The sequence below is a fragment of the Dipodomys spectabilis genome, unplaced genomic scaffold (genome assembly GCF_019054845.1).
Source record: "Dipodomys spectabilis isolate Male_0828 unplaced genomic scaffold, ASM1905484v1 ptg000089l, whole genome shotgun sequence".
Lineage (NCBI taxonomy): Eukaryota > Metazoa > Chordata > Mammalia > Rodentia > Heteromyidae > Dipodomys > Dipodomys spectabilis.
In genome coordinates this window covers 1,538,400-1,556,818 of record NW_024870766.1, presented here as the reverse complement: position 1 = coordinate 1,556,818, position 18,419 = coordinate 1,538,400, and the positions used below count along the sequence as shown (strand labels likewise).

The window sequence follows — 18,419 nt, the reverse complement described above, 5'->3', positions numbered from 1 at the left end:
AGAATATGTTTACCAGAAACTTAAAGACAGCAGCATTTACCTTTTTTGAAGGTAGGCAACATTTACTAAAAAGACACGGAAAATTAGTTTGATGCCCACAAGAAACTTGCTCTTTTGCTGTGGAAACAAAATATAAATTTGGTAAAGAATTTAAATTATTTTCAAGGTACTCATTATTGCTCACATTGGGCTTGTCATAGACATAGGAAAATCTACCACAGCTACAGATAATATAGATATGAGGATGAGTACTGTTGAGATGATTTCTCTGTGCATCTTTTCTATAAACGTCTGAAGAGCAAAGGCATAAATGACTTTCGTTTCAGATGATTTTTTTCAGTGATATGATGAACATATAACCTTGGAGTATTCCTCATGACCAAAATCCACAGCAACATAAAACAATAAATATTTATGCATTACTAGGTCTGTGAGTCAGTTGAGCTGGATGCGTCTGACTCGAGATCTCTCTCAAGACTGGAAGGAAAGGTGTCAGCCAAAGTTGTGGTCATCTAAGTGCTCAACTGGGAGCAGGTCAGCTTCCAAGCTCACTTGCAGCTGTCCGCAGGGCTCAGGAGAGCCTCCCTCTCCTGTGACTGTTGCACAGCCAGACTATGCTGGCTATTGCCAGAAGCCAGTTTCTTGTAATGTGAGGCCTCTTCAGACTCACAGCATGGCAGCTTCTGACCCAATAGTTATGGCACAGAAAGAGCAAAAGGACAAAAGAAATGTAAGTGACATTGTGTAAGCTAATCTCAGCAGCGAAATCCTAGTGTTGTTAGTAACACTATTACTCCTTTTATTCTTATTATATTCTGGTTGTTAAAAGTGAGTTGATAGATCCATGCTACACTCTAGAGAAAGGTACTATAAATACCATAAATACCCAGGAAGCAGGGATTGATGGGGATCATTTTAGCATCTATTCACCATCAAAGGAAATAGTGCCCCTGCTCTTGAAGTATACTTTCTAAAAGAAAGAGTATTGAAAACTAGCTCATGAACTGTCTCACAAGAAAGCATGAGTTCGTGTAGATGGAAAGATTTAACTGACAAATACATAATTTCACTAGTTAACTCTAAAAGAAGGATAACTTTTGCTATTTGATGCAAGAGACCACAAAAGATAAATCTTTCCTTTCTGGGAACTTAGTCTTTGCAGCCCCAAAGCTATGTTCTTGATTGTTGTAATACTTTATTGTTGCCTTGGAGAAACAAGGGGTAGTGTGTATAATTGTAGTCAGAAAATCACACAGTCATTTAGCATAATCTATGCATTGTGCTTAAACCTTGCAATTTATGACAACCCTATGAAAAAAGTGTTTTATAGCTGAGCATATTCAAGGGGATGAAATGACCCAACATTACAAAACTTAGAGCATACAGAAATCACTGGTCAAAAATAGGGAGATTCCTTTGCTGGAAAGAGGATGCTTTTGCTGCTACAAGCCATATCAATACTTGGTGAAGATTGGTATGTTTTAAACATCAGTGTCTTCATTTAAAGCCTTTTCCTCCAGAAAAAAAGCAGCTTTCTTCTTTTCTCTCTCCGAACTGATTTTGAAAATATATATATATAACCAGATTCAGACAAAATGCCACAAAACTGCATAATTAAGGCTATTTTTATGATAAGCACTGTTTAGCTTCTCTGATTTTACCACAGCAAACATTGCTACAGCAAAAAAAAAAAAGACTGTTAATGAATGGTTGAACCTAACAACAAGTAAAAAGCCCCTAAAGGGTCATTCAGACCCCATCTGCAGCTGGGTTTTGCTACATTTCATACTGGAAAGCTGAGATGAACAGAAAAGTCAGGCTCTACTGTGCAGTGCTGATGTGGCTATAGCTCACTTCATTCAGCAACATTTTTGGTGGCTTCTGTGCCAAACACTGGCCTACCCACTCTAAACTGTATGGATAAATAGAGTTTCCAGATGAAAGATGTTCATAAAACAAGACACACAAAGAAGTACCAAAATGGAATGGGTGATGTGACCCACACAGAGGGAACAGAAGGGAGTGGGCTAGTAAAGTATTTAGGGCAGCAGATGTCTTAGGTATTCTGATGTGGTAGATACTCCTCTTGGACTACTGCAGCAGGTCGGGGCCGGTGTGTGAGGAATACAAAGGTCTGGAAGATTCCTTGTTTGTTAGAAGCAAGTGGCTACTGCACATGTGTAACGAGAGGGACAGGTTTAGCAAAATGAAAGATTTTATTTCAGGAGGAGCAATTTCCTTACAAAAGATTCATTCATGGAGGTTGTCTAAGGAATTGAACTTGTGAGACCAAGTCTCAGCAAATAATCTGATGACCAACAGCAGCAGCAGCAGCAGCAGCAATTTGGAACATCTTCCATATGACAGGCTTTGTGTTAAAACACATCCCAGATACTGTCTAGTTTAATCTCATGAAAACTTTACTATGATAAGGGGCTCTTTTTATAGTTTTTTTCACTTCATAGATAAGAAAGCAAAGCTTAAATCTAGTAGTTAACTTCCCTAAAGTTTCAAAGCTAGGATTTGAGCCCAGATCTAAGTGACCAAAAATCAAGATACTTATTCCAATCACCACTTCACCACTTCTATGACATAACATACAAATCCTGTTCCTTCTGTAAAACTGGGATTTATAACTACAGTTCTCAGAAGTATTCCAGATTCTAGTATGTCTACATATTATTACTATTAGGTTCCCACTAATAAAAAGTTGCCTTTTCACTGGGTTCCGTATCCTTGCCTATAATCCCAGCTACTCTGGAAGCAGAGATAAGGAGGATTGCATTTGTAGTTCAGCCTGGGAAAATGGTTTACAAGTCTTCATCTCACCAGAAAAAGCTGAGCATGATGGTTTGCATGAACAATCCCTGATATGGCAGAAAGTGAGGGCCTATCTGACAAACAACCAGAACATAAAAAGGTTGGGGTATGTTTCAAGTAGGTAGAGCACCTGCCTAGCAAAACCACAGCCCCAAGTTCAAAGCCTAGTACTGCTGTACATATAATTAGCACCCACAGTGAATAAGTATTTTCAAACCAGCAAAAAATCAGATTATTCATTTTAATTCATGTTTAGAATGTGCCATATTGTTATGACTTAGTCAGACTTTATATTTAGCTTAAGATTTTTTTGAGTCATTTATGCTAGTCATCAAATTGATTATATAGAACTGAATTTTATGTAATGCCATTAACCTTCAAAAACAAAGGTTTGCTTTACTAGTACTTGTGATTATAGGCTTAAAGACAAGTTCATACATTTGTACCTTCGCATACAAACTTTTAGCATCTCTTGAGATTATTTACATACAAGGCTTGCTACATTCTTCTTACTATATGAGTACTAGATCAGTAGTATTTACAAAATGCCTGTTAACTCTCTCTGTACCTCTATATCTCTTTCTCCCCCTCCTTTTCTCTGAATATCTATGTGTATGTTTATATTTGAAATGGACTACCAAGAAAGCCACACCAAATCTGAAATTAGAGCACTTGTAAGATTTGTGGGCTCTTTTGTACTAACAAACACAAGTTACCTGAAACCAACTATCCCCAGTTATGGAGTATGCAGAGAAAAATCGAGTACAGCCTCACAGACACATACAGACATGTGCCAAATAGTATTGGAATAGTATTTATGGAAGAGTCCTAGATTCCCAGGTACTAGGGATCTATATAGATTGAAGATGGATGATCTTTTTTTTCCTTTTAGTCAAACATCTTGATTTTATTTGCGTGAACAAAAGGGAATTTTAACTACCATGTAGCCAGTTATAAAACACCATTGTTGGGCTGGGAAGGTGGCTCAGTGGTAGAGTCCTTGCCTTACATGCATGAGGCCTTGGGTTTGATTCCTCAGCACCACATAAGGAGAAAAAGCCAAAAGTGGTGCCATGGCTCAAGTGGTAGAGCACTAGCCTTGAGTTGAAGAGCTGAGGGACAGTGCCCAGGCCCAGAGTTCAGGCCTCACAACTGACTAAAAAGCAAAAAAACAAACACCATTGTCCCTGAATATCCTGAACATACTTCTGTCAAAAAGTATCACCAAAGTCAAGATCTTTGTGTTAATTGCATCTTTGAGAAGCAGCATCTAGGATGCTGGGGCTATTTGTTTACTATGTGGCCAATGACATTCAGAATGTGTCTCCTTCTAAACACCACAAATTAAACATGGGGCACTTGGAAAGAAGTCAGAATACAGCCACAGGGACAACTGCCAAGAATCAGACTATTGAGGAGCCTGCCATCATTTGAGAAAGAAAGTCCAAAGGCAATGGAATAATGGTATTTCAGACACTAGGAATTAACACATGGCAATGGAATAATGGTATTTCAGACACTAGGAATTAACACATGGCAATGGAATAATGGTATTTCAGACACTAGGAATTAGCACATCAAGGTTAATGACCAAATACCTTTCATATTCAGGAAAAATATTGAACATGAAAAGAAAAAGGAAAAGCAACAGTCAGGATGCTGGGCCTTCTTAATCAAAGGAATAGCCCATTTGGTACACTGTTAATGGAAGTTTTCTGCAGGCAATATGAATTTCTATCTGTATTTCATGTGTGAAAAGAACTCTCTGATGGAATGAAGATGGATTAGAGGTACTTTGTCTTTTTAACTGTGTGAATCAGTGATTTATCTTGAAATTATCTACGGCAAACATGGCAGACAATTAGTTTGAATTACAGTCTCATAGCCTGATGCTGCCAGAAGAACCACTACTTTCCAATAATGTTAAGGAAGTTAGTGGCAAAGAGGCACATTTATTACAGAGGTCATGAACTCTACCTACAGGGGCCAGCAGGTGTTACAAAGTAGTGAGGCAAACAGCAGAACTATGTAGCATTAGGGAAGATTTGTTGTATTAGAAAGTGTATGAGCCAGGCGCTGGTAGCTCATGCCTGTAATCCTAGCTACTCAGGAGGCTGAGATCTGAGGATTGTGGTTCAAAGCCAGCCCGGGCAGGAAAGTCGGTGAGAGTCTTATCTCCAACAAACCACTAGAAAACCAGAAGTGGCACTGTGGCTCAAGCGGTAGAGTGATTGCCTTGAGTTGAAGAGCTGAGGGACAGTGCCCAGGCCCAGAGTTCAAGCCCCACAACCACCAAAAAAAAAAAAAAAGAAGAAAAGAAAGAAAGAAAGAAAAGAAAAGAATGAAAGTGTATGACCTATTTAAAAGGGTCAATCATGACCAACTTTGGCGAATTCTTATGACACAGTATACTTCTATTGGCAGATATTAGTGTTTTTGTTTCTTTTTTCAAAATAACCTAGGACTCTAGAATTTGATATAAAATATTTTTTTTCACTTTGACAAAATACTCAGACTTATAAAAGTCCTATGGAGTCAGCATATGATCATATGCAGTTTGAGGGTTAGAAACTTCCAAGTTATCACTAGTTCACCTTCACAGTAGTTAATAAACAAAATAGAATGGATTGAACTCTAAGATGAGTAGAATCAAAGTAAGGCTTGGTTAAGGTCCCTTCCATCCATGTCAGGCCCAAATCTCTTTCCTCTCTGCTTGCTTCCAGTGTTAGGTGACTTACTTATACAACAAGGGGGAATTTAAAGAAATGATGTATTTCCCTTAGCATCAGAATTTTATTTAGTAAAATCACAAGATACTCAGATTGAAAAACCAACTCTCAATGCTCCTGATTCTTAGAAATGCACATTTGTATGGCAGACTTGTTCCTTTGGCTGTATAAACTAACATTTGTTTATAACATTGGCTGCATGAGGCATGCTGGGTTAAAAAAGCTGACTTTTACCATTTGGCAACCTGCTTTATTCCTATCTTATAAAGTTTTCCAAATAACCCACCTCCAACTGGACAGCTGGATTCTGAAGTCCCCTTCCTTTCAGACAGGAGAATATGCAACGGATGAAGAAGAAGATGAGGTAGGGCCTGTTCTTCCTGGTGGTGACATGGCTATTGAAGTGTTTGAGCTGCCTGAGAATGAGGACATGTTTTCCCCATCCGACCTGGACACAAGCAAGCTCAGTCACAAGTTCAAAGAGGTAAGCCACTGATCCACAAAGTACACATCTACCCCTTTCCGTTTCATTTTCAGTATGTGGGATTTTTTGCATAATATGTCAAGAATATGTTGTTTAATGAAGCTATTTAAAAACATTATTGAGATAACATTATTTCAAAGTAAAATTAAAGTCAATTTAATTGTACCGTCGCTAATTTAAATGCTTGTTGCATAGTAGCAGTTTACAACATAGCCAGACCATAATACAACTTGTGTGCAATTTCATGATAAGTTCAAGTTACATTATTTTCAGTTTGCACAAATTTTAGTACTTGGTGAGCTTTTCTCTAAGGCAGTGATTTTTTCTATTTTTTTCCTAATAAAAATCAGATGGTATACCTTAAGGGTTCAGTTGAACAGATCAGTGAACAGATTTTGAACAGAGTTAATAAAACTAACAAGGGGATAGTGAAAATCACAGGGACTTGGCAGCAACAAGAGCTACGCCCTCTTTTACCTTAATAGGTAAAGAGAGAGAAGGAGATTCCCTTTGTGAAAGAAGGCTGCAGCATTGTAAGTTGCAGCCAGTGCTAAATACTGAATCCCTTGGCAAAGATGATGTAGACTGGCCCCACATTCTCAACACTAGTGAGTTCTAGTTAAACTCAATCAGAAATGCTAAGTGATTTAGTCTTAAAGTTTGAGGAGATCAGCCTCCAGAGGTAAGGGACTGTCAAAGAAGTAGATCCTGAGTGAACAAATACCGTTACACATGTAAACTTGTCTTCCATATTAACTCTTAGCAACCTCATATGTAAAATAGCAACCATGATGGGTCAGTCCCCAATCAAATGCTCTTGCATCACAGAACAGTGCAGAAAAGAGACACCATTCTGTGGGAAGGGGCTGGATGGGAGGAAAAGGTGTTTTACCTGCAGCTGATTCAGTCAAAGAATGCAGGTTATGTAAAAGGTCAGAAATATGCTTTAAATGTCTTGGATAAATACTAAAGATGGTGAGATAAAAGTAGTGTGCTAGTAAGGGCCTATGATATAGCTCTTACATGTTGTCAGATCATTATGACCCTTGTATCTAGCGGATGATAGACCTAGAAGGAGTGTGCACATTCTTTTTATAGGATTTGACAAAAAGGTAGCAGTGATATGTGGATGCTTGTATCCTTCATTTTCTACCATGTTCCATCAATACTCTTTTAGATTTGCATCATTGTGTGGATGACTGTGTGATCTCGACCAGACTAGATGTTGGCAAGTTATGCAACATTGGAAAAAATCTGATTTACTGTCTTTTAAAAAAGTGTATGAATAAAATTTATTCAAACACAGTCAGGCCTATCTTTTTATTCATTTGTGACTTATTTTATGCCACAACAGCAAAACGTTTGGACTGCAAATGCTATATGATTTGCTATCTACCATTCTACGGAAACATTTTGATGACCTAACCCATTCTAAAGGACATGGCTGATTTATTTTTAGCCGGATTAATCACACTTACGTTGTTTTTTTTTAATGTAACTTTGGTTTTAAAGAATTGAAGATCTACCTTCACTTTAAGAACAAACACATAGCACATCACTTATAATTCTTTTTGTTTTATGTTTAACATATAACATTAATATATTACAGATATCTTAATTTCTTCAGGAGATTGCTTTTGGTGGTGACCACATGGCACGTTCTTGTAGCATTTGTGTCTGTGCACTGTCACAACACTGTTTGTGTGGTCACAGACATGTCGAATACCACAAGAGGCACTTTACACAGAATTGTTGTGTGGATGGATTCTGTTGTATTGTAGTCTTCACAGTTTTATATTAGCTACTTTAACTGAAATACTACTGGGAAAAGCACATAGACTAACATAGAGTCCTGTTTCTGCTCATGATTGTATCTTGGTCTTGGCATAGTTCTTGGCAGACTAAACAGTGAATGAGTGATATCAAGTGTGGACTAGGAATTAATTGTACAATGAAGATAGGAACCTAATTCAGTTTTCACAAACATATTGTTGACAGGTTGATTGGAACTTTAATGTTCATTCGCCCATTTCCCTCCGATTGGTGGAACAAGTTATTCGCCACAGAATCTTTGCCTCTACAACTTGAACAATTTCAGACCTTTCTACCTTTCTAACTTATCTTTCTTCAGTGTAGCTGTGTTAGAAAAACATTAGCACTGGTGGAGCAAATCACATCTTTTTAATAATTCCATTACTTACATCTTATTAAAGGGAACAATTGAATCATTTTCTTAATACCCTTTAAAATCCCTTTGTCCTTTATTGTAAGTAGGTTAAGCAAGTAAATTAATTGACATTTCTTTTTTTCACATTGAATCGCTTAATCCAAGTTTACAGAATATATATATTTAACCCAAGCATTTTTTCCTGACCTTCTGAATAATTTCATAATACCCTCTGCTAGTTACATACTAAATGAATTTATCAAAAGCTGAAACAAAGATTACATTAGCAACACTATAAATTAGAAACATTTTCTTATTTCAGAAAAGACTTATAGAAGAAACATATTGCCTATTCACTACAGTTTTTTATTTTTCATTTATAAATCATCTGTTCATTATTGCAGGGAAATTTTTAAATATTTTATAATAGCTATTATGTTTTAAAGTTCTCAAATTTGGGGCTTATAATTTTGGCATTATGTGTTTGACTTTATATTTATTTTTATAAAACTTTTTAAAATGTTGTAGTTTTCATATCACTAAATATTATTCTTTTATATGCTTTGTGTTCTTTACTAGAATATTTTCACTTTTTTTTTCTTTCTCAAGGACTTTATCTGTTATGCTAGCTTTGATATTCTTATTGTTTCTTTTTTTATTTAAAAAAGAGTATATTGCTCCCTATTAGTATTTCCATTTCTGCCTTTTTTGTTGTCAATCAATTATACTTCTTTAGTTTTTATTCTTGCATTCAGATAAGTGTGGTAAAACTCTATATTTTTCTGAATATTACTTTACCTATGTGTCTTTTTTACTTGTAGAATGCCATTGTCATATGTTTCTTTATTAGTTTTCTTGTGATTTCCTTTTTAACACAAGAATTATTCTGTGGTGTTTTAAATTTCCCAGACATATCGAACTCTGTTGTACTTTGTTATAAGGATCTGCCTTTACTGCATACTGCTCTAAGATATTCCTTATAGTAACTATTGTTTAGAACTTTGAAACTCTTTTTCTAATTTAATTTATAAGCTTTTGTTTTCCCGTTCCTTGTATATAAACAAAGCACACATAGTCTCTGTGTAGTTATGGAGTTTTTCATATATAAATAGGATTTATATAGCATGTGTCTACAACTTCTGTGTTTAGATTTTAATTCACATATTTCCCCTTCTCAGTGATTTATTTTAACATCTTTCTTGTCTGTCATGATTCATTTTGCCCCAAACTTGGTTTTATTATGGTAAAAGTTCAACATCAGCTTTCTTTTGCTTTGTATTTCCCTTACAGTGATCTGTTTTTTCTATCCTTTTATTTATATACATTCCATATCCATTTGTTCAAACATGCTTCCTTCAACAAACCCATTCCTGACTCTTAATTTTACACAAAATACTCTGGAGTCTTTGTCAGTTAATTGATGAGTTTGATCTATTTGTATTTACTCTAATCCTTTTAGGATTAGTACTTTGGCTTGGCATGTTATTCGTGTTTTTTACTTTTCATCTCTCTCTTGTTTTTTTTTCAATCTTTATACATATTTGCCATTAGATGTGTCTAACATTTTTATTCTCATGACTTATTTTGGTTCAGTCTTAGGGTCTTTTTTTTTAGCAATATATAAAGCAGATAAATAACTATTTTTTCCTTTAATAATAACTATAGCATATTGTCCTCTACCTATCTTCCTCTCACTAGATTTTTTTAATCTTAGAAGATTTACTTAAAATATTTGTAACTATAGCGTTTACAGAATGATTATTTCATCTTACCTATTATTCTTTTTTGTCCTACTATTGTAACAATAGTGAGATTATGGTTGCTGTCCTGGTATTAACTCCCTAACATCTTTGTGCTGATACTAACTTAATTATTGGTATCATTAAATGAGTGGCAAGGAGATCACAGCTTCAGGGCATGAGATAGACTATTCCTGATTTACCTCCAGATGAACACTTATGTGGAGAAGATTGAAAATTAATTAAGATGCTGGTTTCCATCTCTGGTTGATTTAGATCTTTGGTTTTCCAGACATCTGAAGCAGCTGTGTTCTGCTTCATTAGCAGTTTCTAATAAGAATTTTTGTTAGTTGATAAATGAGAGCTTGAAGATAATATGCATGTATGTATATATGTATCTATGTGCATGTATATATACACAATTTTAGCAAATCCTAATTGTAGCACTTTATTTTATTTATAGTCTTGGATATAGTCTTTAAGAGAATTTTGCCAATTTAAACTCATCTACATGTTTATTCAAGGTCTAATTGCTTGGATTTTGTTTTCTGCTTTGTTTCTTTTATATTATTTTTAAAAGTATTTTTTATTTCTGTAACATTAAGATTTAAGAACAAACAATACCATTTAAATGCACCATATGGAAGTTCTGAGGTTTTGAGAATTCTGAGTTCTCAGGTTCTGAGAGAGATTATTATTAAAAATCTGTTCATTGTTTGAACAAAATCTCATTCTATAGTCCAGGCGGTTCTCTCAAAATTCTTAGCTAGCCTATGCTGGCCATGAAGCTACTATCCTCCTTTCTCAGCCTCATGAATACTGGGATTACAGCTGTGTGATAACACTCCCAGCAATTTGCTACATTTTTTTCAAAGTTAGTTTTCAAATTACTTTATAATATATTTATTATGTATATTTTTATAGCAGACTTGCAACTAATATATTTTTGGTTAATCAATTTCCAACATTATTATTTTTATAGCATCATTTCCTAATTTTTAGATGTTCAATTTTTCCTTATTTCTTAATGTTGAAACATCTTTAAATAAAGAGTATAGTTTCTGTGAGCTTCCTATATCAAGGATGACATTTATTAATTATGACATAGAAATGATAAACTACTGGATTCTTAAACTTTTTTCCTGAAATGCAATAGGCATATTTCATTGTTTTAATCATATAGTATGGAAAACTCAAGTTGGCATTTGGATGTTTTTCAGCCTTCACTTAATAATTTTAAATTACAAGTTCTTTGTTGATCTCCTTTCATTCATTGATATTTTCCCTTCTAACAAGTTTTATTTGTCTATGATTATTTTTTTATTTTCAGTTTAGTCCATTACTATTTTCTTCAGTTTTTTTTCACTTTGTTACTTTTCTAGAAACACAGTCACCAGTACTTAGTCCATTTCCATGTTTACTTGTTGATTTGTGTGTGTGTGTGTAGATTGATTGTATCTCCTTTTCCTATATCAGAGATTGCTTCTCAGATTTTCTCTGTTCTATCAATGTCATTCCATATTGTTTGCCTTTAACTGCTTTATGCTCTTTAGAAATTATCCTGACTTAGTTCTCTTCTCAAATGCTTCACGTTCCTTTCTTCGTCCTTTGTTCCCTCGCCTCTCTTTCATTGGTGGGTTTCCAAGGGTAACCATCAGATTCTTTTGCATCATCATTTTTGCAGGTTTGCATATTTGTGTTTTCAATGTTTTCCTTATTTACTTTGACACGAGTCTAGGAGTAAGGTTTATAATTTTTTAAAGTGAATAGTTGCCAACTGTGGGTGTGAAACTCATTGTTCAGTCCAAGGTAAATAAAGGAAAACAGAGCAAGCAGGCCTATTAATACAAGTGTTGAAGATCATTCCATCTGGTTCTCTCTCCTGGGTGTGAGTCTGGGAGTATTCCATGCCCATGCAGTGCAGTGTGTCTGCCTCCTTTCTCCCTTCTCCCCCTGCTCTCATCTTTAGGTTTGAACAAATGAGGCCTATTGATGAACTTGGACTGTGAGGTCCCACTCTTGAGCAAGTCGATAAAGGGATCCACTTCTCCCATTGCACAGATTGGCTCTCCATAGTGAGTGTTGGGACATAAAATGGCCTCCTGTCCTCAGACTCACGCCTGGGTGGACTGCTAGTTTCTGCTACCTTATTTTGACTGCTAGGTGAAATCTAACACATGAAATCTAACCTCTTTTGGGCTGCGAGATTCTCTCAATGTAATTTCACTGTCAAGCTAGCAGGAAAAAGAGAAAGACTGCATCAAGAACTGCTAGCCTGGTCGCATCTTCACCCACTGTCCCTTACCTCTCCTCAGGACTCCGGGCTGTTAACACCAGTAAAGCATTCCTCTTGAGGAAGTCCAGACATTGGGTTACTTTATTTATGTAATTATGAAAAACAAGTTTGAAAAATCATAAATACATGAACTTATAAATGAAGGAGTCTGTGGGATTTATCATTAACTAGTAGAAAAGCTCTGATTGTTACCGACATAGTAGTAAACATATATTTATGTTAAATGCTGTAAATTGAGTGTCTATGGCTCATGCCTGTAATCCTAGCTTCTCAGGAAGCTAAGAGCAAAGAATCAAGATTCTAATTGATTTTTTAAAATTTTATTTGTGAACATACTGTACAGAAGAGTTACAATTACATGGGCAGGAAGAAGGCATATATACTTTTTTTTTTTTTTTCTTGCTTATGTGGTGCTGAGGAATTGAACCCAGGGCCTCAGGCATGCAAGGCAAGCACTCTACCACTGAGCCACCTTCCCAGCCCCAAGAATCAAGATTCTAATCTAAGTTTAGCAGAAAAATAGATGGGGACCCTGTTTTGATAATAACCAGCAAAACCCAGAAATCTTAGGGTGGATGGCATGGTTCATGTTCTAGAGAACCAGTCTAGCTACTGGAAGGTCCTGAATTTGAACTCCAGTACCACAATAAACAAACAAAAAAATAATAATGCTATTAACAAATCGCAGGCTAGGGGGCTGGGGAGGTGGCTCAGTGGTAGAGTACTTACCTTGCATGCCTGAGGCCCTGGGTTCGATTCCTCAGCACCACATAAGCAAAAAGAAAAAAGCCGGAAGTGGCACTGTGGCTCAAGTGGTAGAGCGCTAGCCTTGAGCTGAAGAGCTGAGGGACAGCGCCCAGGCCCAGAGTTCAGGCCCCACGACCGGACCCAAAAAAAAAAAAAAATCACAGGCTCTGAACATCCATCATGTTCATATGTTCATCATTAAGCATCAGTTTCTCTGTACTGTGCTTAAGTATCCTTGTGGTAAAGAAGCCCCATCACCCTGAGTGGCAAATGCTGCCCTTGGTGATGTCATCAGGACTAGACTATGGCGAAACTCAACCAGCCTCTTTCAGAGATTTTGCATATGCAACTCTTCAACTTAATGTAAACATGTATCAATCTTTGGGCACAAGTGACATGGGGAAAGATCAAGGCTCCATTTTAACAGCCCTAGTATGTCAGCCAACGCAGCTTCATTTCTATCATTTGTGCAGCTTTTACACTGGGTGGGCCAAACAGACATCACTCCAATATTCACAAAAATAATTGTGAAATTCTGATCCTGAAACCTTCTTAGAAAGTTCTATCCAAATGCAATTCCTGTTGCCTTTGCAAAGACAGCACAGAGAATGTTATACTTACCTGATTATAAAATTTCTGATGCCAGCTCAGTGCTGATAGCTCATGCCTGTCATCCTAGCTATTCATGAGGCTGAGAAGCTAAGCCTCCTGGGCAAAAAAAGACAGCAAGAATCTTATCTCCAATTAACCACAAAAAAACACCCCAAATAAATTAGGGCTGGGAAGGTGGCTCAGTGGTAGAGCGCTTGCCTTGCATGCATGAGGCCCTGGGTTCGATTCCTCAGCACCACATAAGCAAAAAGAAAAAAAGGCCGGAAGTGGCTCTGTGGCTCAAGTGGTAGAGCACTAGCTGAGGGGCAGCGCCCAGGCCATAGTTCAGGCCCCACGACCGGACCAAAAAAAAAAAAAAGGTCCTAAAATAAATTTTAAAAAACTTCCTCAGATAGAGCTCTGGCTTGTGGCATAGTGCTGCACCATGTTGGACAAAGAATTTCAAGGATAGTACCCAGGTCCTAAGTTCAAACTCTAGTATAAGCTGAAAAAGAGGGAGAGAAGATACCAGAATCCTCTTAAATCTCTCCTATTAAGATGTTTTTCACTTAAAAAATGTTTTCCATGCTTGGCCAGGATAATCAGAGGGAGGCAAAGTTGGAGCTGATATGTATATTTATATATATATGTACTTATTTATTAATATGTATATTTATACATATGTATATGATATGTATATTTCTGTTATAAAGTTGTGTTTCTAGTAGTTATATTTGTGTTATACTGATTCAGTCATATGCATTCATGCTTCATATTCATCTTTTTGAAAGAAATAAATAGAAAATGTAAAAAAACAAGTAATCATACAGAATGATAAGTCTAAGAATCATAGGATTATTTCAGCTAAGATTCTGGGATAGGTGTCTGTGTCATACATGTTAAAGATGTCAAAGAAGGTGAAAGAGATTGGTCTTGTGTATTAAGAGACACTGACCTCTTTGGGGGAAGCCACTCTTGGGTAAAGTTGGCCTTTTATGAGTTGGAGGTATCTCACACCAATCTTGCCTATTTTTCTGGATGCTTGGATCCACAATTGGATCTGAGAGACAACAAAGAGAACAAAGCAATGATCCACTCCCTAGAGGACAGAAGGCTAATTGAGATATCCAGGAGCAGTTTCCTTCCTTCTTTCTCCTTGCCTCACCTGAGAACTTACTACCAATGATGTAGCTATCTGAGGGGATAGGTTCCTTTGCAGTTTTATTTCACTTTCTTATTTATATATTTATGATGAGAATATCCACACACTGAAACAATGACAACTTCCTCGGGGCTCATTGTTTCACAAGTATCACACTTGTAGGACAGGAGCCACCTCATAGTTTCTCTCCTCCAGCCTAGAGAAACAATTTACTGAGGTCACAGTGACCTGAGCAAAAGAAAGTTGCAGGCTATAGACGTGGTACCCTCCTGGGAGTTAATCACCAAGAAAATAAGGCCTGGCATTTGTCCACAGTGCAAAGTTCACTGTAAAAAAAATGGCCTTTGGATTTTATGCTCCCCTTCAAATAAAATCAGGGTATGAGTTTTATTTCAGGTGTGACATTTTACATTGTTCAACACTTTTAACTGGGAGGGAAAATTGGATAATCATACATTAGTTTGTTAGATACCTTGTGTATGCGTGTGTGAGATCCTGACTACAATGAGGAATTATTCTGTGTTAGCCAATGGTTTACACAGATTTCTCATTTAACCTTCAAATAAGGAATGTTATAAACTGTGAGACATAGCATTTTATAGGTGAGGAAAGAGAGTATAAGGGAAGTTAGTGCATGGTAAGTTGAGATGAGTTCATTCAGTCTGAGCAAAAGAAAGTTCAGGAACTCTGCCCACTTGGCACATAGTAGAAAAAAAAACTACTTGCAGCAGTTCCTGTCAGTAGAGATGTCTATGGGAATGGATTTTCTGGGTGCCCTGGCATGTTTGCATGGAGGTGGTGTCTCCCTGGAAAATAATTCCATGTGTGTGTCTATTCACCTTATATATTTATGTCTATAAATGTTTTTATTTTATGCATTTATATTGGCCTGATACTTATTAGGGATACTATGTTCTTATTTCACATAGCAGCTCATCCTTAAGTGCCTGTTAAGTTCATCCTTTTTTCCTAAGGAAAATGGCTTTGGATCAGAACCAAGACATCTGGGTTCTAGTCCTAGTTTTAATGGTGCTTCACTGGGGAAAATGGACCAAGTCTGTTGACTTCTCTGAACCCCAGTGTTCCCATGTCTGGAATGAATCCAGCATTTGTATTAGTATGCTCATTAGGGGACTACAATTGGACTCACTGGGCATCAGACTTATCCAGCTAGATGGCCTGGCATTGTCAGAAAAGACACATCTATACTATGGCTTTGAATAGGCACACACCTCTTCAATTAGGTGCAAGAGAATTTTGTGGGATTTTAGAGCAACACTGCCATGTCTTTTGTATCTTACTCTATTTTTAGTCATGAAGGAAGATAGTGATAGGTGCCTTTCTGGAAACTAACACTATGAGCATCTGCTAAAGGCACGTGAATGAGTCTGTACCCCAGGACTGTGGTAAGAAACTAGGATGCACCAGGCTCAGTTGCTCATGCAATAACTAGCACATGGTAAATTGAGATGAGTTTATTCAGTCTGAGCAAAAGAAAGTTCAGGAACTCCACACACTTAGCACACAGTAGACAAAAACCTCCTAATAACTCAAGGACAACTTGGGCAAAAAGCGTGTAAGACTCACTTCTCAACCAATAAATGCTGAGCATGGTATGTATTCTTGTTACCCCAGCTACTCAGTATAAATAGGAATCTGGGTCAACTTGGGCATAAACCCCAGTTATTGAAAAGTAACTTTAAAAAGAGGACTTGAACCTGGCTCAAGGGGTAGGACACTTGCTTAGCAAGAGCAAGACCTTAAGTTCAAAACCCTGTACTTCCAAAAAGGGGACAGTCAGAAAGAAACTAAAAGGGCGAGGCCTCTGGCCTAGAAACTATTATTAGCACCCCAGAAGCCTCAGGATCCAGTGATGATGGAATAATAGGGACCTCAGCAAGATGTCCAGAATAACCAGGTCCCAAAGACTGAAAGTGACAAAAGCCATAGAAACAGACACAGCCCGATTTATAGTAATTTCAGTGTCACCCTTAGCAGCAGAGTGGAGGCCAAGCAGACTGCATGGTCTCCAGAGCAGGAGGAGAACAGAAAGCAAGAAGAGGGAGCACTGGGCCAGGCACCTGGAGCTCGGGTCTGGGCCACCAACCACCTACACCTGAGTGTTGAATCGACCTATCCTGAATTCTTCCCTCTTTCCCTCATAGAGACAAAAAAGTACACAGAAGAGCGCTGAGTTTATGCGGAGCTCCGGAGGTTCTAAGCATTCCCCATTTCATTGATTCCTCAGCCAGCAGATTCCTCACTCTGCTTCTGGGAAAACAAAAAACAACACTTTGTAAACTTACTTGATTATAGCAGTAGCACAACTTTATACTACTTCTCATACAGTTCTAAATCCAAAGTGCTCTGAATAAGAGCTTAAAAAGTTTACGGCAAATCAATTTAGTGGCACAGCCTGACCAAAGTGATGGGATGCTGTTTATAGTCTTTCTGTGCCACACTTAGGGGCAGTATTCATATGTATAAAGGCAAAAACATTCAAGTCTGCAGAGGCTTCTGCAGATCTGCTTTGGGTAGTTGCAATTGATGGAAATTGCACATGCTTCAAAATAGGCAAATAAATAAATAAAATCTGCATTCCAGAGTCATCCGGCTCTAGGGAGTTCAGAGAAGAAATTGTCAGCATACAGATTATTTTCCTTAAATTGGAGGATGTTTATTTATCCCTTAAGGAAATGAATGATTCATTGATTGTTCTTCCCTTATGGAGAAAATGTGGGGGAGGGGCAAGCCAAAGCAAACATATGGCGATTCAAGCTTTTTTGGGTCTAGATCTCCAATGCAAGTAGGTATTTTGGAAGACATGAGTCTGAATCTATAGCTTTCCTACAATAAACTAAAAAATGAAAAACAATCTAAAATTTCAACGTAAAAAAAAAAAATATCTATCTATAAATCTCGCATCCTCTTTCCCGCTTTGCCGCTGAGCTGCTTGCTGGTCAAGATGTGCGAGCGACTCGCAGATCCACAGCGCCACCTTTCTTCCAGATGTGGAATTGAATGTTCATTTTGTCTCCCACCGACTGACTTAATGGCTTTAAGCATTTCAGCCAGCTAGGCTCAGCAAAGAAACAGTATCTGGACACTCAAATCATAAAGGAAGAACTGCAAAGAATACAAGAAATGTGTTTTCTTCTTTTTGGCCCCTGAGCAATTAAATTGGTAACCTAATCTTTTGTTAGGAGTATGAGCCATAAACCCTGTGTTTAATTAGTTTGCAGCCTGTGATTCCTTTTTAACACACTAGACGTTTCATTTACAACTTGCTGCTCTGCAGAACTTTTTGCCAGGCATTTTACTATGAAATAAGGTATTCTCCCAGATGATGAAGATTTTAAAACATAGTACTTGAGATTTTTTTCTTTTCAATTTTTCAGTTGCAAATCAAACATGCAGTTACAGAAGCAGAGATTCAAAAATTGAAGAGCAAGGTAAGCCCCAATACATGGTACTTGAATTGTGTTCAGAATTCATCTACTGTGAATGAATCCAGCCCTCTGGCTAATGGGTTTGCTCCTGTGCACATGAGAGAACACAGATGTGACCAGGTCATTTCCACTGTTAGTGCATACATGGATATACCCATAGGGAACAAAACATGTCTGCACTCAGCACGCACATATGTGGTCAGTTTACTCAAGATTTCTTCAAGAAGCACTTTTT

At 37.2% G+C, this 18,419-nt stretch overlaps 1 protein-coding gene across 6 annotated transcripts in view; it reads left to right on the top strand.

The window, feature by feature from the left end:
- The window catches only part of Ppp1r9a (protein phosphatase 1 regulatory subunit 9A), a 259,763-nt gene that overhangs the window by 194,916 nt on the left and 46,428 nt on the right, over positions 1 to 18,419 (top strand). For all 6 annotated transcript variants that reach the window (XM_042684754.1, XM_042684758.1, XM_042684756.1 and 3 more), the window contains 2 exons: positions 5,878 to 6,033; positions 18,134 to 18,187. In XM_042684754.1, the coding sequence (XP_042540688.1) occupies positions 5,878 to 6,033; positions 18,134 to 18,187 (210 nt within the window). The remainder of the gene's footprint in view (positions 1 to 5,877; positions 6,034 to 18,133; positions 18,188 to 18,419) is intronic.